Below are 27,741 nucleotides of genomic sequence, written 5' to 3'. Positions count from 1 at the left end.
GGTGGCCAGTGCTGCCGGATCCTTTTCATCTTGTCCTGCTACAAGGTGAGGGGATCCGCTCATTCGTCCCTTCCTCCTTGGTGAGATCCTGCTACCCAAACACAGCTCCCTGCTTCTGCTGCTTTTCTCCCCAGGCTCTCCAGACCTTCCACCCCTTCAGGCCGGCTTTGCTTCTCACAGACTTCAGAACCACTTAGGAAGGGCAGCCGCGCTAGGTCCCACTGCTGAAGTCTGCCTGTTCCCACCTCACGTCTAACACTGAATCCCGAGCCAATCCCTGATTGCTGGGAAAAGCCTGAGATGTAAAAAATCAAGTGCATATTATCACAACCTAAGAGCAAGGCTTTGCCTAAAGGCCAACACATCTAACAGTATTCCTGAGAAAGGAGAGAAACCTGGCTCAGGGGAAGGACAGTCATTTACTACCTGGTACTCACAACGTTCACTTTTCTCCTTGGGAAAAAAAAAAAAGATGGAATTGAACTAGTTTGAATTTTTTTGTCGCACGAGGTGGTAAGACTACTCCAAATTTATTCTTGTTTTAAATGCCATCTGCTTCTACCTGCGGATGAAACTGCGCTTCAATTTATATCAAGGTCCAAGGGTGACCAAGCCTGTGGCCTGGTTTATCCATCCCAGTGCCTCCCTCTCTGCCAACAGCTCAGTGACCCCTGGGGGAGAAACATCTTCTGGAGAGAACCCCACCATTTAGATGACTGATAGCAGGAACACCAGATCACAGGAATGAAATTGTGCTCAGGGCCTAATATCCTATTACACCAGGCTATGCATATTTAATTCCTTGGGTCTCTCCTCATAAATCAATTCCTTCAGGCCCTTAATCTCATCAATATCTTTTCTGATATTGAATTTTAAATGCCATTCTCATTGCTAGGTAGAAAGGCAATCTCTTACTCGTGATGGGATCAGGTTTCACTTACAACTGAGAGATGCTTGGAGGAGCCTGGCCCTGTTCCCTGACCCTGCTGTTAAGATCCTAATGTCGGTCAGAGACAAACAGCCCAGGTGCAGGTCTGACAGGGCTGGCCCTCCAAGAGGTCAAGACAAGGAACCCTGGGGTCATGCCTATTGGTACCCTGGGAGCCTGGGACAGCTCTGGGAGACTGGGGAGAAGGCAGAAGTAAGTGTTTTCAAGGGTGTGGATCCTCAAGGGGGTCCCTGAGACATGAGGCACCCTGCCACCCACCCAGGGCGGTGTGCTCTGACAGGGGTTCCCTTCTCTGAACAGACGAGCAAGGGCCTGACCGAGGACACACACGGTGTGCATACACTGGAGCAAGATCTCGCGGGACGTGGGCGAAGGGAGGCCACGGGCCATGGGCTCTCTGGAGGGGAAGCATACAACCGGAGAGCAAGGGTTTGGAGCTGGAATGTTTCCAGGTTCTCCGAGGCTGGCCCCTAACACTGGTGTTTCCCCCGCTGCAGGGTAAGGGAAGAATCCCTGAATTCCGTGAGCTGTGCAAAATTCCCGAAGGGAAGCAGAAGCGATAAATGTAAGACTTCAAGAGTGACCGAGAATTGGGTAACGCAGGTAACCACTGAGGTGCAGATCTGGAGGCCTAAGTCTGCAGGCAGTGGAAGGACTCCAAGGGCGGGGCTCTGGGAGCTGTCAACCTCGGGGCAGGAAATAAGCAGGTGCAACTGCACAAAACTTAATGGTAATCAAACTAAATGAAGGTCCATCCACTGATTATCAGCGTGCACCAGCAATTCTAACATAATCAGTGATAAAATCCTTTGTTGATCTAAAGCCTAACCAATTGCTGCGGTTACTGATAAGAGTCAATATACATGGGCAAGCTTCAAATGAGCAGTTTCACTTCTTACCCTTTAATAAACATACTCAATGTAGAAACGAATTTGGAAAATGTCAGTATCACAGTCTGCTCCCACCCTCCCCCTCCCCCACCCCCATATGCTCACATGGGACTCAGCTACACCCAGTTTTTGGATTTTGAGCTTGTCTCAGACACAGTGTCTCCAATCCCTGTAGCACTACATGTATTCTTACATTTCTACAGCAGATTCGAAATAAACAATGGTGGCACAGTTATCGCAAAGACTGAGAGCTAGAACTGAGCTACTTCATTCCACAGGACCTCTTCAAGAATTTTTATGTCTCAAATTTGAAACAGTGAAACATGGTGAGAACCATGAGTTGTATTATTTTTGTTGAGTGCAAATTTTAGTTCTTATGTTACATATTTATACTGAATTTTTATATTTTACAAGTTGAAATGAGTTCTTTCAAAACTGTTGACTGTTTGCCTTAAAACTAAAGGACAGATCAAGAAAATGTTACCAAATCAGTGGTACTATTAGTAGTTGCCTAAATTGTGTCTTTTGCATTTGGGTTTGTTAAGATTCATGTATTTACTGGACAATTATTTACAGACTGTAATATATTAACTATAATCAAAAGATCAAAGTGCAAACTGTTAGGTGGGTTAAAAAAATTATTTAATAGAGAGTTGTGATTTTTTCCTTACATTGTACTATTTTACTTAAAAATTTTTTTACAGGCATAATTATATGTGAAATTCAATATAAGAAAAATTTCACTGTATTTCTTTCTTGGCCACTATTATTACTTGTTTCATTTCATGATTATTACTGAAAATAATTTTGTCCTGTAGCAGAGGAGGATGTTTAAAAAAGGACCCCCTCGGAGTGTCAAGTTACACTAGGCACACCCCTGGCACGCAGCCCAGTGTCTGGGCAGGAGAGGAGATAATGACCTTGGGAGGGGAGAAATGTGTCATCAGACTTGGTTTTAGAGACCATTTCCTTTACTTGGATATCCTCCTGGGAGGGCCTTGTGTAAAAGACAAGATACCCTTTGGCATTTGTATAATCCAATGGAGTTACTTATCACGATACACTATACCCCAATAAGGCAACATTATTATGAAAAGAAATGCAGCCAAGGATTGGAGAAAAGGCAAAAAAAATAAGCCCCAGGTCATTGTTTCAAGGTTAACATGGTTAGCTCTATTGCTGACTTGCTGTGTGACCTCAAACAAGCCACTTTACTGCTCTGGTCTCCTCTTTCCCTCACAACTTTCTCATGAGGAATGATTTATCATTTGCAAAGCAACACATCAATTAATGTCTTGCTTACTGAACGCAGGAAAAGAAGATGCAAAAGTGGCTTAGAAGACTCAAAAACCTATTTTCTCTTCTTCAGATGCTTTTCTTTTTAATAGTGTAATTTGCAGTGTCGTTTCAACTTCCTGTTTTTCACTTTCCTCACATGTTAAATAAAGATGACAATACTCATGAGTGGGATATTATGAGACTAAAGAACATCCATTAATATGTGAGCCTCCTTAATGGCAAAGGGTACTAAGTTAAATGAAAGGGCTGTTACTATCCTCTTTGCAAAAATGGACAGACTAAGGTCAAGTGAGCGGGCCTTACATGAGTGGGCACTCCTGGGGATTAATATTCATAGCGGAAGGTCTGTTGTTCAGTCCCATCCTGGCCATGCTGGTCGTCCTCCTTCAGCCAATTTTCAAAACACAGGGCCAGCCAACTTGAATTAACACCATTCATGCAATTCCCAAGAGAAGGTGTCAAATGTGTTGCTGAAGTAGGAATATAAATCAGTGATATTCCTTCTGTTGCCTCTGCTGGCAATTCCACTGCAAATGATAATCCAATTTGCTGGGATTTATTTATTCTTGTCACTTTTTTTTGGCAGTTATATAAGGTGGTCATCACCCCAGCCTCTGGGCGCATGTACAGCTGTTAATGTAGAAATTTAAAATATTAACATGCTTTCCAGCCAGGTTGGCCCATTTACTTCAAACAAGAACCTAATTGCACAGCTGGGTCTTGCATTGTGCCCCAAAGGCCAAAAGAGATTTGTTCGTTTTCTGCAGGGTTTATAACACAGTCACGATCAGAGCTTATAGCTAGAAAACCCTTTATGGGTGACTTGTGACCAAAATCCCGTGGCCATCTTTGGAGTTGGCTTATGCAAAGTGATCTGGGGCTAATTCAGTTCAGCCCGTGGAGAGCCAAACCATGCTCTCTCTGGCATCAGTAACAGATACTACCATCATCAGTGACCACCTTGACTGCAGTTTTAGGAAAGCGGCTTTTGACTTAATGGTTACAGAGTAAGAACGTGGTTTTGAGAGCTTTTAGTTGAATCCTAATTGGTGAGAAAGTTGTAATGATCTAACATGTAAATGAAGAGAGAAAATACAGCTGAAAGTTCTCTCTCTACATCAGCCACAGATGTCTGACTAAGGATGGACATGGGTCATCACCTATGTTGCCCAACTCTTGATTAATGGTAGAACTTGAGTGAAGCTAATTCAATAACAATATTCCCAATTTTCCTTTGTTAGCGCAAGTTGACTTTTTTATGGCTAGGAGACTCAGACATCTAGGGGCAGGGTGAGGAGAGGAGAACGGTCCCTGAACTGAGTGCTTTGAATCTTTAGTGACTCTGCAACAAGGTTTGCAAATAATGGGCACACTCGTCTGTCACAGAGAAGGTGTGAGGCAGAGGATGTCTGCTCGTTCCCTGAAGTCTCCACGTTATTTTAATACACTGGGGCTGGTCTGGGACCCCTCATTAGGAGTCTCAGAGTAACCAGAACCTCGTGGAGGTCTCCAAGTTTCACCTGTTCCCTGTTCCAGAGCCGAGCCCTGGGGAGACAGGTGAAGGCCTCACCAGATAAGGACAGTCTCCCTGAGGGGCTTTAACCACCTGCAGGTGGTCTCCGTGGCAGTTACTTAGCCTCTGGACTATCTCAGGTTTGCCCAGTCCCTGAACTGCAGACTGTCTTTAAGGAAAAAAACAAAACCGCAGCAACAGTAGCAGCAGCTGCAAGAGAAAAGCTCAACAGAGACTGACTGCCATTGTGAAATGTGCCACCTATTCTTAATATCTGGGGCTGAGATCCATTGGGTAAAATAAAATAGAGCACCACCCATTTTGCATAGATCTCAAGGATGCAGACAGAAAATTACCATTTTAAACCGATCTTCTCTGCTTCTGCAACATTAAACATAGGAAGCACTAAAGAAGTGAGCTGAATCGCTCAGACCCTTTACAATAAATTGTGTCAGCATGGCCATGAATGATAACAGCAAAAAAGGGTCCCAAGGTATAAAAAGTAAGAGAAATTAAAGCTGTAGCTCTACACTTAATATCTACCCCGTGATGATGTGTTCCTCCAGCCTTAGCAATCCCTCAACTTGAGATCAGTGATTGCATGCAATTCAACATTACATGTGGCAAGGCTACCCATGTCCTTTTAATGAAAATTTCAATCACAGGTTTTGCTGAAGTCAGTTGAAAGGCCAGCTTCTAACAATGATGGCACAGGAAAGATCTCCTTGTGTGATACACAGCTAGTTACGTGTGCATTCTAGAAATAGGGAAATCAATACCAAGATTAGTGTTGATGACTTTCATTTTTTTCCAAAAGAAAGAATACGGAGACCACATTTTTAGGGACTGCCAATAGACTCTATATAGCAGTGATTTTTACTTCCTGATGATAATTTGAAAATGTAAATCATGATACAAGTAAGTGACATAAAGCAGTTATATTCTAGTCCAAGTGATTATATCAGGATTAAGAAGGATTATGTGAGAATTACTTTGGGAAGTTTAAAGAAAACCACCTGTTTTGCCACTGAGTTCACTGTGGATAATCTTTAACAAGATATGAAAGTTTTCTTTTATTCCAAGTTGTTACAATCTTCATTTTTTTTTGTAGTTTCATATTATGAACGGATATTCAGTGGCTATTAAAAAGATTGTATTATTTGGGTTTAACCTGTTAATGGGATGTATCATATTAATAGACTTCTGCAACATTGAACCAACCTTGCATTCCTGGAATAAATCCAGTTTGGTGGTTTATAAAATACCAGATTAAATTAGCTTTTAAAAAGGAATTTTAAATCTATGTTCATAAGTGAGACTGACCTGTAATTTCCACCCCTCTTTTTTACTGCCTTTGTCCTGTTTTGATATCAAGTGTACTAGGTACACTAGCCTTATGAGTTAGTTGGGAGGCGTTTCCTCCTTTTCTATTCTCTGAACAATTTTGCAAAAGATTGGCATAATCTTCCTTGAATGTTTGGTAGAACCTTCCAGTAAATCCATTTTGGATCTGTTGCTTTGATGTAAGATTTTAAGCTTCTAACTCCAATTTTTTTATGAGATCATCCAGGCTTTCAATTTTTTCCTGATTTAATTTTGATAAGGTTTTCTTTTCTTCCTTTAGGAATTTGTTTATATCACCTGAGTTTAAAACTTTGTAGTAAAACTATTCCTGATTTTTTCATAGTTCTTCAATCTCTGTTACATCTATAGTTATAACTCACTTTCTTTTAAAACATCGTTTATTAAGTTATTCTCTTTATGATCAGTGTTGCCAAATTTTTCCATTCTATTAGTCTTTTCAAATAGCAACATTTGGCTTTGTTGATCTTCTCTAATGTATGACTCTTTGTTATTTTAGTAATGTCTATCCTTATTTTTATTTATCTTTCCTTCTTTGTGTTTATTTATTTTTTTTGTAATAAGAGTTGGATGCTCATTCCTGTTTCCAGTTTTCTTCTTTCCTTAAACAGACATTTAAAAATTTAAAATTTTTCCTCTAGGTTCTGTTTTAGCTGCATCCCACAAGTTTTAATACGCTGTATTTTAATAATCAACTACTTCCAACTATTTTAAAATTAAAACTCTGATTTCTTTTTAGACCTGTGGATTTAGATGTGTGTTTTAAAATTTCTAAGTATATAGAATTTATTTTAGTTATCTTTTCTGACATTGATTTCTAACAATTTTATTGTGATCAGAAAATATTATCACCCCTTTGAAATTTGTTGAGACTTGTCTTAAGGTCTAGTATGGGATTAATTTTTGTAAATGTCCCACATATATTTGAAAAGTACAGTTTTCTGTACAGGTCCTGCCAATCAAGAGTATAGGAGCTGAGTGCTATGTAAATGCTTCATCAACTGCAAACATCGGCAGGAACAGCAAGAGGAAGGGAACGGCAGAGCTGCTTAGAAAAATGTCCTCACTCCCTGACATCTCCTAGGGTCTTTCATTCAAAGTAGGCTTGGCATGTTGCCACTGTCCTTTAAGTATCAACGTGTGATGTAATCTCACTTTCAAAAGATTAGGAAAAACAATCAGGAAGAAATTTTAAGTACTCTATTGCCTGGTTTGGAGTCTTCTTACTACTCTTTCTAAGCTTTGGTTCCTTGATAAATGTGACAAAAATGTCAACTCCCAGGATGCAAGGCTCTTAAAGCATTTGGATAGTAGAAAACATTGTCTGAACAGAAACATTTGTGACTGCACGTACACACACTCAGCGTAAGTAAAAACAAAACAGCTTATTTCCCAAGGCTGTAGTCATTCTTTCATAGCCCTGGGGCCACACCAGATGACATCAGTGACTAATAAGCCCCTTAGCATCTAATACCAGCAGAGAGCATTCATGACCCCTAAAGACAGAAGGGCTCCATCAATCCTTACACTTCAACAAAGATTTGTCAGAAATCTGGTTCTATTCAATCAATGAGATGAGATTATTATGTATTCAGGCATGAGTAGGAAGAGCAGCAGAGATTATGAATGAGGGAAGTTGGGGCTTCCCTGGTGGTGCAGTGGTTAAGAATCCGCCTGCCAATGCAGGGAACACGGGTTCGAGCCCTGGTCCGGGAAGATCCCACATGCCGCGGAGCAACTAAGCCCGTGAGTCACAACTACTGAGTCTGGGCTCTACAGCCCATGCTCCGCAACAAGAGAAGCCACAGCAATGAGAAGCCCGCGCGCCGCAACAAAGAGCGGCCCCCGCTCGCCGCAACTGGAGAAGGCCCGAGCGCAGCAACGAAGACCCAACGTAGCCAATCAATCAATTCTTAAAAAAAAAAAGAATGAGGGAAGATGGTTTACAGTTTTCAATAGCTGAGAATAAAACGTGTGGCGACTCAACAATTTGTTCTTTTCTTCATCTGTTTATTCAGAGAGCTGTTGGCTATAAATGACTAAATTAGCCATGAAAGACTGGCCTTAGGTGCCAGAATTAGTCTCTACTCCAATATCAGAAGAAAAAAGAAACTAACAGTTATTTAACATGCTGGGGGGAAATCATAGCCCCTGTGTCTCACCTCAGTTTTCAGGGGGCTAGGAGATCTATATAAATGAATGTAAAAGGAAAAGAGTCTCAGAATGCAAGCATGTGGAGGCCCAGGAAGGAGCCAAGGACCAGGAATCAGGAGCCATGAGCAGCGGAGGTGAGAAGGGAGGTTGCGGGGGTGGTGGTGCGGCTTAGCTCAGTGACTTAAACTCTATTTGATTAAAATCAGGAAATAAGTGGGCTGGTCTAGGGGCTCACCAATGCCCCTCCTAGCTTCAGCAGTCTGTATTCTGCAGTTCTCTTGAGGTCAAGATAGTGGTGAAATTGAGCCCATCTCCAGTCCAAATTTTATATGTAAAGCAGAATTCCCATTATCGTCACATTCTACCTTGCTTTTTATACTGTGGGTGGACCATGAGAAATGTCCAGCAAATCGTGGACTTAAAATTAAGCACATCAATCACCAGCTGGGCAGAAAAGCAGACTGAAAAGACCTGACGAATCAACTAAGATCCAAGGACCCATGAGGGAAAGGTCGGACCTCGGAGTGCTCCTTAAGTGACCTGGCCACTCTCAGAAATCTACGTGAGCTCATGTTACCCGATGTCGAGCGGTGAAACCACATCACAACCACCTCTTTTCTCCTTCTCCCTAAATGATAAACGGAAGGAGTACCTGGGGAAATTATATTGTAAAAAGAAACTCAGCACAACAGCTTTTTTATGGACTTTACAGTTAGGTCATTACCAAGATCTTCCTGAAATAAATTGTGAGTAGCACTGAAGAAATACAAACCCCTAGGGAAGAAATATAAACCCAGGAGAAAAGAAAACAAGATGCACAGAGAATTAGTGAAGGACAAAATTGCAGAGTCCCTCTCTGTATTTAAATGATTGAAAAATGTGTAATGCACTGGTTCAGGAAATGACTTAAGATAAAATGCAAATCACGGGCGAAAACATATTTCTCTAATACCGTGAATGAGAGTGCCGGTGCTTGCCAATGAAAGCCTTCTGACCGGAATGCCTGAGTGATACCCGGCTTAAAATAAATTAAAGTGGTGGTGTGGTGGAGGACATAAAAAATGGAATGTGTATGCATGGGGGACAGCAGAATAACTTACAGATGTAATTACAATAAACTACAAAACAAACGAAAGAAGAAAAAGGTGATAATAAAGGTGTGGAGTGTCATTTTGCTCGTCTTTCATTTATAAGCACCATTTGTAATGCCCCTTCCTTGGAAACCTATAACCAGAGTTCAAATATACTTTCTCCTTTTTTATCTTCCCCAATTACTTCCAGAAAATAAAGCTGCTGTGGCCATTTACTTAGTGCGTGCGTGCGTGTGTGTGTGTGTGTGTGTGTGTGTGTGTGTGTGTGTGTGAGAGAGAGAGAGAGAGAGAGAGAGAGAGAGAGAGAGCGAGCGCGAGATACAGAGATGAAACAGAAAGCACCAAAGCTGGAGAGGTAATTACCAAACTGAGGGAGTCGCATCAAGTTAAGAACTTCATGAGGTAGGGTCTTTTCAGTGATCAACTGAGTGAAGTGGGTGGTCTATAAAGTGAGCACCAGATTGGGCAATGAATTTGTTTAAGCTTCCCTTGATGACTATTCAGGGTGCTTTGTTAAACAGAGGAGAAAAGTTAGTCTTTAACTAACCATCTAACATTCTGGTACTGAATTCCCAATTCCACTCTTTGGTTACAAGTCCAGAAACGTTAACTGACTATGTCTGGCTAGCCCATTGGTTGATCTTTAAAACTGATAACACTACATGTTTATGTGCAAAGAAAAAAGGAGACTGAAAGAATATATGTAAATGTTAACCACAGTTATATCTGGGTAGTGACACTCTGAATGATGTGTTTCCTTTTATATGCTTCTTTTAGGTTTCCAAGTGTTTTTGCATTGAGCATATACTCTTTTGTATGAAGAAAAATAAAACAAAAATCAAAACAACAAACCTGGACCCAGAAAAACTGCAGCTCCCACCTACGCTTCTCAGCCTCTCTGTTTATTCTCTTACTCAGATAAAGAGGATTCTTCTCCCTCTGAGTCATTCTTCTCCTTCCTCTTTGTTTCCATGTTGTATTCTTTCACCCCCCCTACACTTCTCCCTGTTTTCTCTTCACAGCCTTCATTTCTGATGAGAAGGAAATGGGCTGCTTTTCCTAATCCTCATGTTTCCTCTCCTAACCAGCTGCACGGAGAAAGCCCCGGAGCACGACTCCCTCGCAACCGCAGCCCAACTGGAGATGATGGATAATTACATCAGTCTGGCTGGGAGCGTGACACCTGCTATACACAGGCGGCCATGTGTGCATCCGGGTTCAGGGTTTCGGCGTGGATGAGGCCGCTTCTTTGCATGGTTAGACTATAGAGAAACGGAGTCAAGGCCAGAACACAAGGATTCATTTTAGGGTCCGTGGCTGGAGGGAGATACGACAATGGCCAAACAGTACGTGTCTGCGGCCAAAGCCCATTTTGATTTGCTGCGTTCAAGAAAAGATCCGTTTCACTAGAAAGCTGGTACTCTTGGCCTGGAGGCAATTTCTAAAAGAGGTGGTGGAGGGGAGGGTCATTCAAAGGTCATCCACCAACTATGGCTGACAGTGTGCGGGAAAAGCCAAGTTCCTTTATCCTGGGAATGGCTGCAAATCCCCCAAGGGTCCATATTTCCTACTGCAGACACTGGGGAAAACGAAAAAAGGTAGAAGCCAAGCAATTTTAATGGTCTGCAGGGCAATGCCATTATTTCTACCCCTGGCTCCCACATGCGTTCATCTGCTAACCTCATTGCTTTCAGAAGAGACGATTACTAATTAGGATGCATTTGATGATCAAGTTAATTACGGGCAGAGCAGGAGCTCTGATGGTGAGCTGAAGCCTGCCAGAATTAAACTTTATTAGGGCTTCTCTTTCTCGTCCCAGAAGTGAAGAGATTTCTTTTCACAGTTCAAATTTAATAAATAAAAGCCACGTGTGTGTTACTTTCTTCTTGCTAGCTCTTACTCTGCTAACGTAAAAACCACATTAAGGGCTGTGACAGAGTCAGAAAAGAGGCAATGGGTTTTTGCCAAAAATATTTCTCGCAAGCGAGGAGCGCCGGAAGGGTAGAGCTTCCCCATGTCCTGCTCCCCTGGTCACTGTGGTCCTGAAGCCCCACTTCTCCACCTGGTCCACTGTGGGGAGTTACGGGGTGACAGAGGGAATGCAGGGGCCGTGGTCAGGCAGGCCTGGGTTGGAAATCTGACTCTACCGCGACCATGCTGGACCCTGGGCAAGTCACCCGTCATCTCCGGGTCTCGAGTTCTACCTGAGAAGCCGGGATAAGCTCATACTCCTGAGATGTGAGCACGGAGTGGAGTAAGGAAGAAGTTTTTGAGAGTAAGCTGGGGCGAGCAGGTCCTCCAGCTGTAAGGGGCGGAGAGGCAACAGCACTGGCCACCCCAGGGTCAGGAACCTCAGCTCTGGATTTGTCCAGACTTACTCTGCAAGTCCTGAGCCTACTCTTAAACCTCTAGGTGTCTTCACGTTGGCCCCAGGAATGTGGCGATTGCAGTTTGCATTTGCAGAACAGCTTTTCCAAATGCGTTCACATAGGTGACCTCATTTTACGGCCACGAATGCTGACCGAGGCTGGCAGGGTCCATTCTCCAGATGCAGAACCTGAGGTTCAGAGAGGCTGATTTGTACACAGTTGTGCAGAAAACAGCCAAGCTGGACACTCTCTCCCTCCTACTGCTTTGGTGTTTTCATTTTCTTGGGCAGAAGCTCGGTGCCGCTCACGTCCATGAAGGCAGAGTATCTCCTTCCTTATCTGAAGGTCTCTCTCTGTCCAGTGAAAACGGCAAGATGCCCATGGTCCTCCCTTGTTTGAAACTGCTAAAAACTCAGGGCGGTTTCCTCTCCGTGAGCTTCACTTTTAGTCCTTTGTATCTTGTCTGGAGTCAAATGGGAATGTGCCTTAGTAACTCCTAAGCCCCTAAGCAGATGTCAGGTGCGATCATTTCAAACGGGTTGGGCTTTGCAATGTGAAGCCCTGAGCCAAGAACCGGAGCACCGGTTACTGTGTCTCGTTCCAAATGTCCCCAACCACCCCTTCAAGAGTCTCACACTGCAGTGGGTACAGACATTCTGAGAAGTGTCAGGGAGGGTGATCTGCAAATGTCAGAAAATGCACGTGCTGCCACCGAGACAGCTGGCGTTTAGCAGCCAGAGGGAAGGGCACCGAATTCTAAATACTATCATCACCGTCACGCAGGCTGCTGTTAGAATGCATCATCCCAAGGCACTGGTTGAAGAACAGGTAGAAAAGGAAATGACAAACTCTGGGGTAGTTAAGGAAGGACAACCACGGTACACCCCAAATTAAGCAGCGTTGTGAACCCTGATATCCTGCCCTGGAACCTATGTAAAGCCACATCTGAGAGACGTACATGTTTTTATGATTGTTCTGATTCTAGCAAAATATCAAAGACTTTTAACATGAATGTGGGAAATGCCTTGTGAGTTGTTTTCTATTCAGAAAGAAAGAAACTTCATCTGGGTAAGTTGAAATAAAGTAAACATGGATTATGTCTCTGCAGCCACAGCTCGTAAAAATTCCAGATATGTGTGTGAATATGTCTTTATGCATACATTTATTTTTTGAACCTTTTTTTTTAATACATTTATTTATTTATTTATTTTTGGCTGGGCTGGGTCTTTGTTGCTGTGTGCAGGCTTTCTCTAGTTGCGGAGAGCGGGGGCTACTCTTCATTGCGGTGCGTGGGCTTCTCATTGCTGTGGCTTCTCTTGTTGCGGAGCATGGGCTCTAGGTGCGTGGGCTTCAGTAGTTGTGGCACGCGGGCTCAGCAGCTGTGGCTTGCGGGCTCTAGAGCGCAGGCTCACTAGTTGTGGCGCACGGGCTTAGTTGCTCCACGGCATGTGGGATCTTCCCAGACCAGGGCTCAAACCCGTGTCCCCTGCATTGTCAGGTGGATTCTTAACCACTGTGCCACCAGGGAAGCACCCCTGTGTCAAATTTTTAAAGAACCCACTTAAAAATCCAACTTCTCTCTTGTTATTACATACTGCAGCCTCTTCCTGTCACCTTTTCCAGACTATTTACCTTCCTTTTCTCCACCCTTAAACCCCTCTAATTTGCGGATCTGCTTCTTCAGTCTGAAGTGCCTATATTCCAAAATATTCTGCCTTAAGTTCCTATGTTCCTGTCTCTTAGACATTCAGAAAATGTGCTCACTGTTCTTCCCTTCCCTTGTTTCTGGAAAGCCGGAATAACATGTAATATTCTTCCCCCACCCCCTCCCCGGGCACCATGCTAACCAAGGATTCATTCAACAACTGGATTAAGCTAAAAGCCCCCGAAACAGGTTCTTGTTCAAAATGTCAGACCTGGTCCATGTGTGTTTGCTTTTGCTTTTTCCTTCCTCCACAGGCAATTAAAATGTCTGTCAGTGATTAAACTTAAAAGAGCAGAGCGAATGGGAAGGGAATTCCATGGAGTTCTTAGTGTAGGACAGACCCTGGCCTTTGTGCAATTCCCAAATCTCCTCAAAATGAAGTCTGCCAGTCAGTGAGCCACCGGGCAGGAGAAAGACTCAGCTGTGGAGGTGACCTGGACTCAGCCATCAGTAAGCCACACGGAGTCCTAGAAAAGTGACCCCAGCCCTTCATCCCCGATACAAACAGGCTACCACACATTACCTCACGTGAGAAGGAACCTGGAGCATGAAAGAGACTGACGGAGACACAGAAACCAAACAACCAGTCCTGGAATAAATAGAAATGATTCAGGAACAATAAGAATTAAAAAATTCTAATTAGTATTCTCAAAAAGATTTGAGAAGATACTGCAACCAAAAAATAAGACTGTGTGAAAAGACAGTAAACAAAGAACAGAAATAACATTTGCAAATAAAATAACACAATTATCAAATAGAAACTTCAGTGGAAAGGATAAAAGATAAAGTTTAAACAGATAATATGAGAAAAAGGACAATGGGCACAGAGCATCAGCCTCGTAGGTCCCTTATATGACTGCTGGGCATTTCAGAAAGAAAATGAAAACAGAAATGACAAGTGAACAGTTATCAAGAGAATGGAGACCCCTGTTGCATTTATCCATGTTATCTGTCTGCAGCACCTCGCCTAAGTTCTATGTTTGTTGTTGTTTTTTTGTTTGTGGTACGTGGGCCTCTCACTGTTGTGGCCTCTCCCATTGCGGAGCACAGGCTCCGGATGCGCAGGCTCAGCGGCCATGGCTCACGGGCCCAGCCGCTCCGCGGCATGTGGGATCTTCCCGGACTGGGGCATGAACCCGTGTCCCCTGCATCGGCAGGCGGACTCTCAACCACTGCACCACCAGGGAAGCCCGCACCCCAGTTCTTTGTAGCATCACCTGTGAAGGCCACTGGGAGCAGTGGGCTGCTGGCCTTTCTAGGATTTTCAAAATTTTTAAGGGACATGCTTTTTTTCAGAAATTAAGAAGAAATTATCTAAAGTTGTCTTGGGTAAGTTCATTTTACCTGTCTTGCCCTAAAGTTTTCTGATGATCAAAACCACCACCACCCCCAGCAGAGCCAGCATCCCCACCACAGTCACCATCCCCGCCACAGTCACCATCTCCAGCACAGCCATCATCATCGCAATCCTTGATATGACTCCTGCTGCCATAATAATGATCCTGACTTTGACATGTACACGTGAGACTTCATTACATATGAAATCAGGAGGGGAATCGAACACAAACTTTTCACTATCTCTAAAAATGTACTTACTAAGCAACTGAATCGTTTAAAGGAGATTTCACAAGAGATGCTTAACTTTCCTTAAGTGGTCAGATAGATGCACTCACTGATGTTCTCATTTCAACACACTTTCATTTATTTCTTAATATATATCCCAAAGACCAATCCTTGACCAACTTTTGGCAAAACTAGCTGGGGTTACTTTGTATTTTAAGAAAGCAACATTATTGTATTTCTCTGTCCTCTTCTATAAAATTAGTCTAGATTAGCTTTTGTAATACACAAACAGAGAATCCCACATCTACTCCTCTTTGAGCATAAGGGAAAAAAACCAATTACTTAATTTCTAAAATGGTGTTGGTCGTAATAGTCCTCTTTCCCCCAATTTTTTTTCCTGGTCTCCCTTGCTGAAAACTGTCAAGACAGCTGACTAGCCCTGGTCTTTAATAATGGCAAGCCAAGAGAGTTAGAGAGTTCTACGTGGGCTAATGGTTTACTGGCCTAAGACAGCTGGTCTTCAGATGACATTTGCTAACAGCATTAAACAGCATCAGCTGGGACCCTTCTGACATAATTATCATTAGTCACTCACAGTTTTATAACCAGCAGCTTATAATGCTATCCTCTTATCATCTAACTATTTACCAGTCCTATCAACATGATTTACACATGGCTTCAAAAAGAATTCTGATTTTTAAGTTGGTTATTTAGAAATATGACATACTGACTTATCCTCGTGAATAAAAATACAGATCCTGTTTAAATTCAGGTGTGGTTAAAACCATAACGAGATACTAATATACGCGTATTATAGCGGCTAAAAAAGACAGAGTAAAATAAAACAGAAACCAACTGGCCATTCCAAGTGCTGGCTGATAAGGACACAGAACAACTGTAATTCTCATGTAAACCCTCGGGAAAGCACAACGGGAAGACACTTTGGAAAACAGTTTAGCATTTTCTTAAAATGTCAAACACACTTACCATATGACCCAGCAATCCTACTCCTAGGTATTTACCCAAGGGAGATGAAAAATTATGTCCAAACAAAGAGCCTGTAAGTGAATGTTTAGAGCAGATTCATTCATATTGGCCTCAAACAGGAAACCACCCAAATGTCCATTAACTGGTGACTAGATAAACAAAGCATGGCCCTTCCTTACCATGGAATGCCATTCAGCATAAAAAGAACGAATGACAGACACATACAGCAACACAGACGAATCCCAAATTCGTTATGCTGAGTGACAGAAGCCAGGCTCAAGAGGTTGTACACAGTACGATTCCACTTATATGACTTTCCTGAAAAGGCAGAACCATGAGGGTAGAAAACAAATCAGGGATTGCTGGGAGTGGGGTGGACTAAAAAGGGGCATAAGGGAACTCTGGGGGGCGGTGATGGAATTATTTTATATATTGATTGTGGTCGCGATGGTTACATGACTGTATGAATTTGTCAAAACTCACAGAACCCTCACGAGAGTATTTTTATTGTGTGTACATTTTACCTCGATCGACCTAAGAAAATAATTCCGTGTGGTAACCTGAAGGTAAATAAAAATTTCAAATACGGGCATGCTTGTCTTGGATACCTAAAGATATAAACGAAAGCCTGCAACCTGACTCTCCCTGTGGCAGAGACAGGTTAACTCTGTTGCCAGCTTCAGATCAGGTTAAGGCTACCATGTTACCATGGATACAAGCTATTATTTCCTTTCGTGTGAAACCTCTAATATTAAATTGTGACTCACATGCAAGGCAAGGGGAGGCTAAGAAACAACCAGACAAAGTCACCCGAGGCTCTTTCATTTTTCAGAACCCTGCCCTTAAAGTTTCCTCCATGAACTCATGAGAAACCATGGGAAGTCAGTGAACATATGCTTCAGGGATGAAAAGAAGAAAGGTTAGAAACTTTTTGGCTAAACTTGAAGGCAGTTCTAAAAATTTTATGCTAGTCTTAAGGCTGTTAAGACTGTTTATATTCTTATTTGTTGCAGAAATAATTTCCCCTATATGGAGTGCTAAAGCAATGACCTATGAGAGACCAGCCCTCTCCTCTATCTGTTGACTTGCCTGGGAGACGATGCTTTTCTGACTTATAAAGTGGACAGAGGGCAGATTGAGGGTGGGTTTTAAAGTCAGGAGAATTCTTTGCAGTGGGGCTCGAACTGGCAAGTTGTGGGGATTCACTCAAAGCGGGTAAGGTAGAAAGATGACTCTTAGATAAGCACATATATTTAAAAACTATATTAAAGATGTGTTGCCACAGTGATCGCCATGCATCCAGCTAACGACTAGTGAAAATGGAAATCATAACTGCTGCCTTTGCACTAGTGCTTTCTGCGTGCTAAGGAGGTGCTATGCGGACCCCTAGGGCATCACCTCTCCCCACACCCTGCCCTGCCCTTTATGATCCAAGAATCCTAAACAACCCAGAGCTCCCCAGAGGCACCAGGTGAGTTCTTGCCTCTGTGCCTTTGTCCATTTGTTCCTCCATTCGACAAATATTGAATTGTGTTCCCCCAAATTTATATGGTGATGTTCTAAAGCCTGTACTTCAGAATGCAAGCTTATTTGGAAACAGGGTCACGGCAGATGTCATTAGTTAAGATGAGGTCATACTGGAATAGTGTGGGCCCCTTAATCCTATACAAATTGTGACCTTATAAGAAGGGGAAATTGGGACACAGGCACACACGCGGGGAGAAGGCCATCTGAAGACGAAGGCAGAAAGCAGGCTGATGCGTCTACAAGCCCAGGAAGGACAAAGCTCGCCAGCAAACCTGAGGAGGAAAGGGGAAAGTCCGGAGCAGACGCTCCCTCGCCGCCCACAGAGGGACCAGCCCTACCAGCACCCTGCTCTTGCACTTCTAGGTCCAGAGCTGTGAGACAATAACTTTCTGCGGTTTAAACCAAACCAGAACAAACCAAAACAAACCCCCAAACAAAATTCCCACCCAAACAAAACAAACACAGTAAAGCACATTTCCTATGGACAAGGAGATTCTGCAAATGTATGAGAAGCCGCGAGAACGGAACTGCTCCTTTAAGGGGCTGGAGCTCCGAGGGGATGCACAGCGGGGGGCTCCAGTGGGGACTGGGACGGGGCGCTGACACCCCGCATGCTTCTTCCTGATTGGCTAGCTCACCCTCGCATCCTGACTTCTTTCAGATTTGAATCTTCAACCAGTTTAAAGGTTTTTTTTTTAATAACATCTTTATCGGAGTATAATTGCTTTACAATGCTGTGTTAGTTTCTGCTGTATAACAAAGGGAATCAGCTATACATATACATATGTCCCCATATCCCCTCCCTCTTGCGTCTCCCTCCCACCCTCCCTATCCCACCCCTCTAGGCAGTCACAAAGCACCGAGCTGATCTCCCTGTGCTATGCAGCTGCTTCCCACTAGCTATCTATTTTACATTTGGTAGTATAAAGACGCAGACGTTGAGAATGGACTTGAGGACACGGGGAGGGGGAGGGTCAGCTGGGACGAAGTGAGAGACTGGCATGGACTTATATATACAGCTTAAAGGTTTATATCAACTTTTCATGCAACCAGAGTCATCTTTCCTGGAGGAAAAGAGGGCCCGACGCATGAGGTATGAGAGACGGCGGACGCTCCTCCTCCTGGCAAGGGCGCCACTCACCCCCAACGTGCGGACAGATGGACAAGCCCCGGGAGCTCCCCGCAGCAGCTGTTAACACCGATTTCCAAGTGCGGGGGGCCTGAGCCCCGCCTGTAATGACACTTTTCTGGCTGGGTCTGACCTCTGAATCTCGCTGATTTGTCTAACACACACTGTGAGCATCAGCGAGTTAGGACTCAAAGCCAAGACGCCAAAATTGCTTTTAAATGGCAGGAGATGTTTAAGACAGAATTTCTGTGACTTGGTCATTACCTTGTTTGTATCCCGATCCATGCTTTTTTACATCGCTTCCTCTCAATTATTTTTTCCCTGCTTGGCGGAGGTTTTAGCAGCAGTTACCTCTAATCATCGAGACACTTTTGTAGGCAATTCAGGCTCCTGCTCTTAGAGAGCAGTCAATATTGGTGGGGGAATTCGAAAAAATTATCCTACTCACTGTATAATTGCCCATCATCTTGCTTATATTTTCCTTGTTTATAGAAAACAATCTTTTCTTCCAGAAAGGAGTGGTTAGATTTATATACTCAGAGGAGTAGTACAAATAACCATGTGTGGTGATAATTTAGGCTATGTTATTCTAAGATAACTCACACACCGTAAGAGTATCACATATCAATCAATGTTTTCAGATATAAACCCAGCTATGACTCTTTGATTCTACCCTCTGCTGCCAGTGCCCAGTTTTTTCCCACCCCTTCAAGCCCTCATTTCCCACAGTCCACGTTCCTTCTGCTTCCTCCAAAGCCCACAGCTTCTATCTCTTTCTTCCATGAGCTGGAAAGACCCAGCTTTAACTTGAGTGTGCCAGGATGAAGCCTGTCGATCTTTAACAAAAGCAGAGATGCTGGCCTGTTTCTGAAGTTACCTATCGCCCCAAATTTTAGTGCTTCATCCATCCCATCAACAAACATTTCTGAAATACACAGTGTGTTCAGAGAACCGGTCTACATCCTAAGTATCGTCCAAGAGAAATGGAAATAACACAGTTTACGTATTCATCGATCTCAAAAACAGACTCGCCACGCTTTTGTAGAAATCGGTCTGCCTGCTTTTAACTTGAGAAGTTCTAAGATTACAGAACACTGGGGTCACAACTGGCAAGGATTTTCTGACCTTTTGCCATGAGGCTAAATTTTATGTACGGAGCTTTCAAACTCCTAGATTCTCTTCCTTTGCTTCCCACTTCGAGGGTGTAGCGCTTCAACCTGTTTCTTTAGCGTGGCTTCTCCCCTGACCCTCCCCTTCCACGGTCATCAGCACTTTCCTGACCTAGCCACTCAGCTTTTCTGCTGTTCTTTTTTCTCCTCCACCTTTCCCAGCAAACAGCCGCCACTGCGTAGGCACATCCCTTTCTCTCGAGAACAAAGACACCAATGCGGGCGCAGGTACCTGTTGCATGCCTTGCATGGTCTGCTGCAGGAACTGCACCTGCTGGTCCTTGGTCAGGTTTTCTTCCGTTCGAAACAGCTGCTCCTTCTCCTGCTTCAGCAGCTCCACTTCGTTCCTGTAGGCGTCCAGCTGCCACCGGAGGCTGTCGTTCTCTTCTTTAAGCGCGTAGGCCTGTGCGGCCAGGGCTGAGGGGCAAACAGAATGAGTTCAAGTGAGTGACCTTCTCGCTTAGATGGACAGCCTTCAGTGCGAAAGGGATTCTAAACCGGATTCTTAACGTTTGTACCAAACCCAAATGAGCTACCCTGGGGTGCTTTATTTTGCAGCTGGTGAGCATTGCTTCTTTGGGAATTTTTCGCTATTCTCTTTGTCCCATCTTATGTATGACTGTGTGCACAGGACTGACTCCTTCCAAATTCTTGTCTCTTGATCTCTTCCCCGACCTAGGCTCCCTCTCAGAAACTGATCCGTGTTGCTAGGTGATGAGAGTGCTCAGAACTCCAGGCAATCGTCGTTATCTACCTCGTGGCTGCCCTTTCCCTTTGGGCAGGAAGGCAGGACGGCTTAGCTCCTTGGAGGGCCACTTTCTTTCAAATTATCAGCGGCCCCCCAATGGAGGCACGCAGCCGCAGCCGCCCAGGGGAGCTGGGGATTGATCCACACACACACTGTTCCTTCCTGCTCTACTGCCGGGTCAGACTGACTGCATGAGTCAGTCAGTTAGTTAGTTCCCTCTGACTCCTATCAGAATGCTGACCTGGTTCCATCTGTTTCACCAACAGATTCCTACCCTAATACTCCCTCCTGAAACCTGAAATTCTCTATGTGCAAATTCAGAGCTCACTCACATCTCCACCTGACTGAGAAACCGAGACACTTAATTCAGGGTCTTACGCATCTCAAGGCTCCGAAAACAACTGAAATGGAATAGAACAGAGTGAATGGTTCAAAACAAAATTGAGGACGGCGACTCCCTTCCCTCGTTTCCAGCTTACTGCTTGGTGGTCTCTGCAGTAATCACAATAGCTTCCTAAGCACTCTCTGTACAATAGACGCTGGGCCATGAACTAACTCACGTCATCCCCCCATCAAGCCTCTGATGTGGGTGCTGCTCTTAACCACCCCCTCTTTACAGATGAGAAAGTGAAGCTCATGGAAGTTAGAGGACTTGTCTGATCCCACAAAGAGAGTAGCATCAACAGCCTTCAAACCCAGGTTGGGCTCCAGAGTCCCTGCTCCCTGTCACTGGGCTATTCTGCCAGCCAGAAGAGTTTAGTTCTTACCAGACTGTTTGAAAAGAACTACAAATGCTCCCCCTCTACTTTCTCACCAGTTTCCCATGCTTTCTTCCCCCTGTCACGGCCTCTCTTGTTGCAGAGCACAGGCTCCAGACGCGCAGGCTCAGTAGTTGTGGTGCATGGGCCCACAATGGATTTTCCTTCAGAAAATCCATTCTCTACTTTTGTAAGCAAGAGAAAGGTGAAGATATTTTAAAAGCTTCTTATCAGAAGCTTCTTTAAAGAAGTAACTTCCGGTTGGTAAGGGCATGGCATGGAGTCCCTGGCCAGCAGGTTCTTGGTCCAGGATCATTTCCGCACCCCACACCATATCCAATACCAATCCCAGAGCCAAATCGAGGACGGCCTCTCAGATGTTCCACCCACACATTACCGTGCGATGGTGACAGATCTGTACGGAGGTGCTCTGAAACCCCAGTGAGTTCTCTCCTTAAATATCAACCATCAAATGACGTTAACAGTAGTTTTATAGTTGAGTGTTTTATGGTATTCTACTTTGCAAAATGATTATGTGTAGTACACACTGAAATACTAATCAAATAGAACATGCAATTAACCAGAAAATTCCCTACCTCAAACCATCAGGGATCAATTAGTCGACAAACAGTTACTGCATATGTACTCCATGCCCGAGCCTGTCTGCGCATCTTGGATCACAAGACAAGGAGACAGAGTATGTCTCTTCTCTCAAGGAGCTTGAAATATAATAGAAACCAACACGTTTGAAAGGAACACACTCAAAGCAAGAGAGAAGAGCCTGATGCCTGGCATATAGTAGGCACTCAATAAATGTTGGTTGGATAAATAAACAAGTGACTAACTTAGTGTCAAGGTTTATTGCAAGAGAATCCATCCTACAGGGATTCAGAGAAGAGAAAGGAAAAGGCAGACTGGATTAATAAAAGAGGGCTTTGGGGCTTCCCTGGGGGCGCAGTGGTTGAGAATCTGCCTGCTAATGCAGGGGACACGGGTTTGAGCCCTGGTCTGGGAGGATCCCACATGCCACGGAGCAACTGGGCCCGTGCACCACAACTACTGAGCCTGCGCGTCTGGAGCCTGTGCTCCGCAACAAGAGAGGCCGTGACAGTGAGAGGCCCGTGCACCGCGATGAAGAGTGGCCCCCGCTTGCCGCAACTAGAGAAAGCCCTCGCACAAAAACGAAGATGCAACACAGCAAAAATAAATAAATTACTTAAAGAAAAAAAAAAGAGGGCTTTGAAGGGTGAAAGCCCAAGAACTGGGGAAGGGCACCTCACTCAGGGGCAAGAGCAGAAGCAAAGCCCAGAGATGAGAACTGAAGATAGAATACTTGGGGCAGGAAGCAGAGAAGCTTGACCAAAAGGCAAGAGTCTGTCTGGAAGCAGTGAGAGAAAGCTGAGCCACGCCGGGTGATGAGAGAGGATGGAGGTTCAGAAGTCAGGCTGGAGAGGTACGGTCAAATGGGGAGGCCAACTGAGAGCCACTGAAGGTGCCCAGGCGGCAGAAGGACGTGATGAAATCGGGGATTCAGGAAGACTGGTCTGGCAATGGTGCGTGGAATGAACTGGAGGCTGAAGAGGATGAATAAAGGAAATTTTATTTGGTGTATATGTGTGTGCAAAACAGAGGAACTGCCAATTTTACAGTTTTCAGGGACTGACATAAAATCGGAAACGGGGCTTCCCTGGTGGCGCAGTGGTTGAGAGTCTGCCTGCCGATGCAGGGCACATGGGTTTGTGCCCCGGTCCGGGAAGATCCTGCATGCCGCGGAGCGGCTGGGCCCGTGAGCCATGGCCGCTGAGCCTGTGCGTCCGGAGCCTGTGCTCCGCAACGGGAGAGGCCACAACAGTGAGAGGCCCGCGTACCGCAAAAAAAATAAAAACAACAATGGGAAACGACCCGGGGTATACCCAGGAGTATGAGCTAGTGCTTTTTCAACACCGCACAGCCCAACTTCAGATCTTGTCCACACTCTGAGGTATCAACTCCTGACAATTCAGTTTACCAACCCCTAAGGAAATGGTTATGAGGCATCATTTAAGAGAGGGATGTTGTAATAGGGCAAAATTACAGAAAATGCAAATGATGGAAAAAGTGTTGGCGCTACAGAAGCACATTACTACATTTAGTAGCATTCAAAGACACTTAAGTCATTTCCTTTAGGAAGCTCTATCTGGCCCTTTCTCAATTCAGAGTGGCATTTTTATTACCATAACTGATAGCAGGTGTTTGTGAAGAAATCGATTAGTATGCAGGGATGGAAATCACATTTTCCAAATGAATTGCACAGTCTGCAAGATATGCTGAAATCTGTGTAGCAAAATGCAAGCAGCTATAAAGCATGTGCTAGCAACATTTCAATAAATTTTCTGAACATAAATACATATAGGGACATGCACCATCCATTATTTTAGGGCTTCTCTTACGAGCCTGTGGAATGGCACGGCTGACATTTCTTATTCTTGGTTTAAGCCAACTGACCACTGTTCCTACTGAGTAGGATGCAGTGTCATTTGCATTTCTGGAATATGAATGTGATATCATCATATAAAAAAAGATTAAAAAAACCCAGCAGCTGTAACTCCATCCCCCCCCCCCCAAATCAATACCATAGCCAATCCCATCAACGTTTTTATAATTGGGGCATATAACTGATTTACATTCCTTATTAAACAATTTCAAGCTTGATATTTGCAAAGAAAATGTTGGCTACTCATGTGGCAGCAAAGTGGTTTTCTTCTAAAGGGTGAGAAATTATATATTGACTCCACTTAACTTGTGGTCACCTGTTTGTAAACAGTATTCAGCGTCATCCGCCCCTCAGATGAAGCTTCCTGGAAGAAGCTAGATTAGTTTCTTGGACCAGCGCTCTAAAGGAAACGAAATCCTAATAATTTCTAACTTAACATCATTTCTCAGTGCATTCAAAATTCAGAAACTTAAAAGGCCCACCCTTTCATTTCTCTCTTTCATTCTGTCTAGGACACTGTATTAAAGTAAACAGTTTTGAACAATGTATAATCAAGCTTCTGTGATAAAACTGACCCCTGAGAGACAGCACAACCAATCCACTATTCAAACAAGAAGGATTAAAAATAAACAACAGTATGCATCTTTTTGTAGGAATCCCTGTGGACTGCACTGTGTTCCAATAAACAGAATATTTAGCTAACATGTGGATTACCAATTTTCAATAAAATTTTTAAAAAAGAATACAGTGAAGACACTTTAAATGTGAACTATTCTGAACACAATTGAATCTTCCTTTGGTGATTTTAAAGGCACTGCTGAATCCAGCGATGCCTCTGGGTTATCATTCATTCATTCACCAATCAGCTATTTATAGTGAAGCCATGTGAGGAGAGCTGTGGCCTCCATGAGGGGAAGGCCAGTGTAGGCATCAGTTTATACTTGCTTAGGACCTTAGGAAAATTCTGTTACAGGGATTTTCTGATTGGATCAAAACCAAAAGGACAATGTTGGAAAAACTCTGCTAAACAAGATTAACTTCCATTTCAGAACTTAGCACTAGGCTACTAAAATTACCGAAGTGTATATAAATTGATCCACAGATTAAATTGCACTGCTGAGGCTTAAAGGCATTACAGCACCTTGCTGCACCCCTGACTAGATCCTATATAAACCATTAGTCTTTGTATTAATTATGGTCAGAGTGACCTCCTCCTCTGTCTCTTCCATTACTTACTGTGTTTCCCTGGGAACAGATAATGGCATGCTTACCTTCTTTAAGTAAATACTCTGCTGAAAGCCTTCAAATCTCTCTCTTAGCACCCTGAGCCAGCCTCAGAAAAATAATTAGCTCTATATGAAAATATGTAAGCTATTCTGGGTTATGTCCCTGTAAGCTGACAGTATGTTAATATCTCTTCCATGCTCAGGCAAGATGCAACTAAATAATCAAACACTTTAACATACTGTTTCTAACAATATCTGGATTTCTCGAAAACTGTTTGTCTTGGTGTCATTGGGGGGGGGTCCCCCCTCCACTTTGCCAGATGTCCTCCTGAGATGCTGGGAGGACGCTGCCCAGCTGTGCATTTCCTCCCCACGCGCAAAGAATGTCTTTTTCAAGGTTTCCATCGGCTGCTGCCCAGAAAGGCACTTGTGCTGAAAGGTCCAGAACCCAGGACGACTGGATGGGTCTGAGACCTGGAAGATACGGCCACCACATCAGCTCGCCTTCCAGCCCCCGTGGCCTGGGCACCTAGGGACCGTCCCCAGGCTCCATCTGCCCTCCTGCATTCTGCTCTTCCTCCGGCAGGGTGCCTGGGGTGGGGGGCCCAGTGGCGCTGCTGCGGCACAGACGACACACTGTGTCATGCTTTTCTCTGCTTAGTGAAGCTTGTTCCTGAGAGGCGACTGGCCCAGGGGCTGCCATCTGACTGGTTCTCACCGATGCAGCGTGAGGGGGGTGTGAGGTGTGCCTTCTGCTCAATTCCTCGTTATCTTCCTGCTGCCGGAGTGGGCCTGGGTCTCCGAGTCATCACGTGGAGGAAAGGTGCCCACAGACCGAGAATATCTGCTTTGGACTCTAGTGTGCCCAAGAAATGAACTTCTTTTCTTTGGTAAAGACACTTGAAGATTTGGAACTTATTTGTAAAATAGCTGGCATTACTCTAGCCCAGAGTTTCCCAAATATTGGCTTGAATCAGAAATTCCTGGTGGGTGTGCTAAACACGTATTTCTGGGCCCCTTCCCCAGTTTCCAATGGGGTATGTCTGGGACGCAGCCTAAGAATCTGCATTCCTCCAAGCTCCGAGCGGTGCTGATGCTGAGGGCCGAGACCACACTTGGTGAGCGGCAGCTCAGGCCACGGCCGCTTCTATCCCCCGGCTTCTGAACCGGAGCTACAATTGGCTTGTTTGAACAAATACGTCTGACGGCACCACAGGCTCAGCTTGGCATTCTGGTTCCATTCCTCGACCTTCTGAATGAGCTTCAGCCCTATGTGCTGCACCTGTGAAGGCAGTCCTGTCCCAGCCCTGTCTCCATGCCCCAGCCACCTCCTTATGGAGGGAGGGGGAAATCTGGGCAAAAGGTACAGTCACTACTGTTTTCCTTCCCGTTTTCCCCCAATAACAGTAGCAGCAGCAGCAGGAGTAGCTGTAGTCATAGGAATAGTAACAGTGGTAGTAATAGCTAACAATTTTATGTGCCAGGCAACGTTTGCACAATCTCCTTTTGCCTTCACAAAAACATGACATAGTAAATACAACTAATATTTTTATTTTCCAAGTGATGGGACTGAGTTTGAGAGGTGTGGAGGTTTGCACAGCTGGCTGGAGGTGCAGGGTTTATCCTCCGCAAGGGGGACTCCAGAACCTACACTCCCCGACGTGATGGCACTGGGGTGGCCCCTCGCAGGTAAGCGCTGCAGCTCGAACGCGAAGGCAACCAGGGACCCTGCTGTGGGACCTGATCAGCTCCTAACAGAGGCAAACATTCCCTTGCTGGGTCTTTTTGGGGACTGTTCTGCAGGAGAAGGGCTCCACTACGGAGGCAGAGAGGATAAGCCCATTTTAAAACGAACACACATAGATCTTCTGCAGGAGGAGTCTGGGAATGAGCCATACAGAAGTTAAACTCAGGCTCCTGGAGACTTGAGGCCTGACTTGATCCGCTCAGGGATCCCGCCTTCTATGCTGTGTCCCCCTCCTCTGAAATGGCTGCACTGAGACCACCGACCACTGAGCTCCTGGGCCTCGGCCGGTTATTAAGGCTCCATGAATTGACCATAAGTGCGTGGGTTTATTTCTGGGCTTTCTATCCTGTTTAAATCCTATTCCATTGATCTAGATGTCTGTTGCTGTGCCAGTCCATACTGTTTTGATGACTGCAGCTTTGTACCATAGTCTGAAGTGAGGGAGCCTGATTCCTTCGGCTCTGTTCTTCTGGAGAAAACTCTAATTTGAAAAGATACATGTACCCAATGTTTACAGCAACACTATTCACAACAGCTAAGACATGGAAGCAACTTAAGTGTCCATCAACAGATGAATGGATAAAGAAGATGTGGCACATATATACAATGGAATATTACTCAGCCATAAACAAGAATGAAGTATTGCCCATTTGCGGCGACATGGGTGGACCTAGAGGTTCTCATACCACATGAAGTAAGTCAGACAGAGAAAGACAAATATCATATATCACTTATATGTGGAATCTAAAAAAATGATACAAACGAACTTACTGACAAAACAGAAATAGACTCACAGACATAGAAAACTTATGGTTACCAAAGGGTAAAGGGAGAGGAATAAATTAGTTTAGGATTAAAATATACACACTACTATATATAAAATAGATAACCAACAAAGACCTACTGTATAGCACAGGGAACTATATTCAACACCTCATAATAACCTATAGTGGAAAAGAGTCTATGAAAAAGAATGGATATATATATATTATAACTGATTCACTTTGCTGTACAACTGAAACTAACACAACATTGTAAATCAATTATATTTCAATAAAATTTTTTTTATAAAAGGCTCTATG

General features: G+C 44.2%; 1 protein-coding gene across 4 annotated transcripts in view; it reads right to left on the bottom strand.

Moving 5' to 3' along the window:
* ENOX1 (ecto-NOX disulfide-thiol exchanger 1) overlaps window positions 1-27,741 on the bottom strand; it is a 610,579-nt gene that overhangs the window by 76,196 nt on the left and 506,642 nt on the right. For all 4 annotated transcript variants that reach the window (XM_059995963.1, XM_059995964.1, XM_059995965.1 and 1 more), the window contains one exon: window positions 19,940-20,124. In XM_059995963.1, coding sequence (XP_059851946.1) covers window positions 19,940-20,124 — 185 coding nt within the window. The remainder of the gene's footprint in view (window positions 1-19,939; window positions 20,125-27,741) is intronic.

This window comes from Delphinus delphis, chromosome 18 (assembly GCF_949987515.2).
Source record: "Delphinus delphis chromosome 18, mDelDel1.2, whole genome shotgun sequence".
Classification (NCBI taxonomy): Eukaryota; Metazoa; Chordata; class Mammalia; order Artiodactyla; family Delphinidae; genus Delphinus; species Delphinus delphis.
The sequence above is the reverse complement of the archived record's forward strand: the minus strand, read 5'-3'. Positions and strand labels throughout refer to the sequence as shown.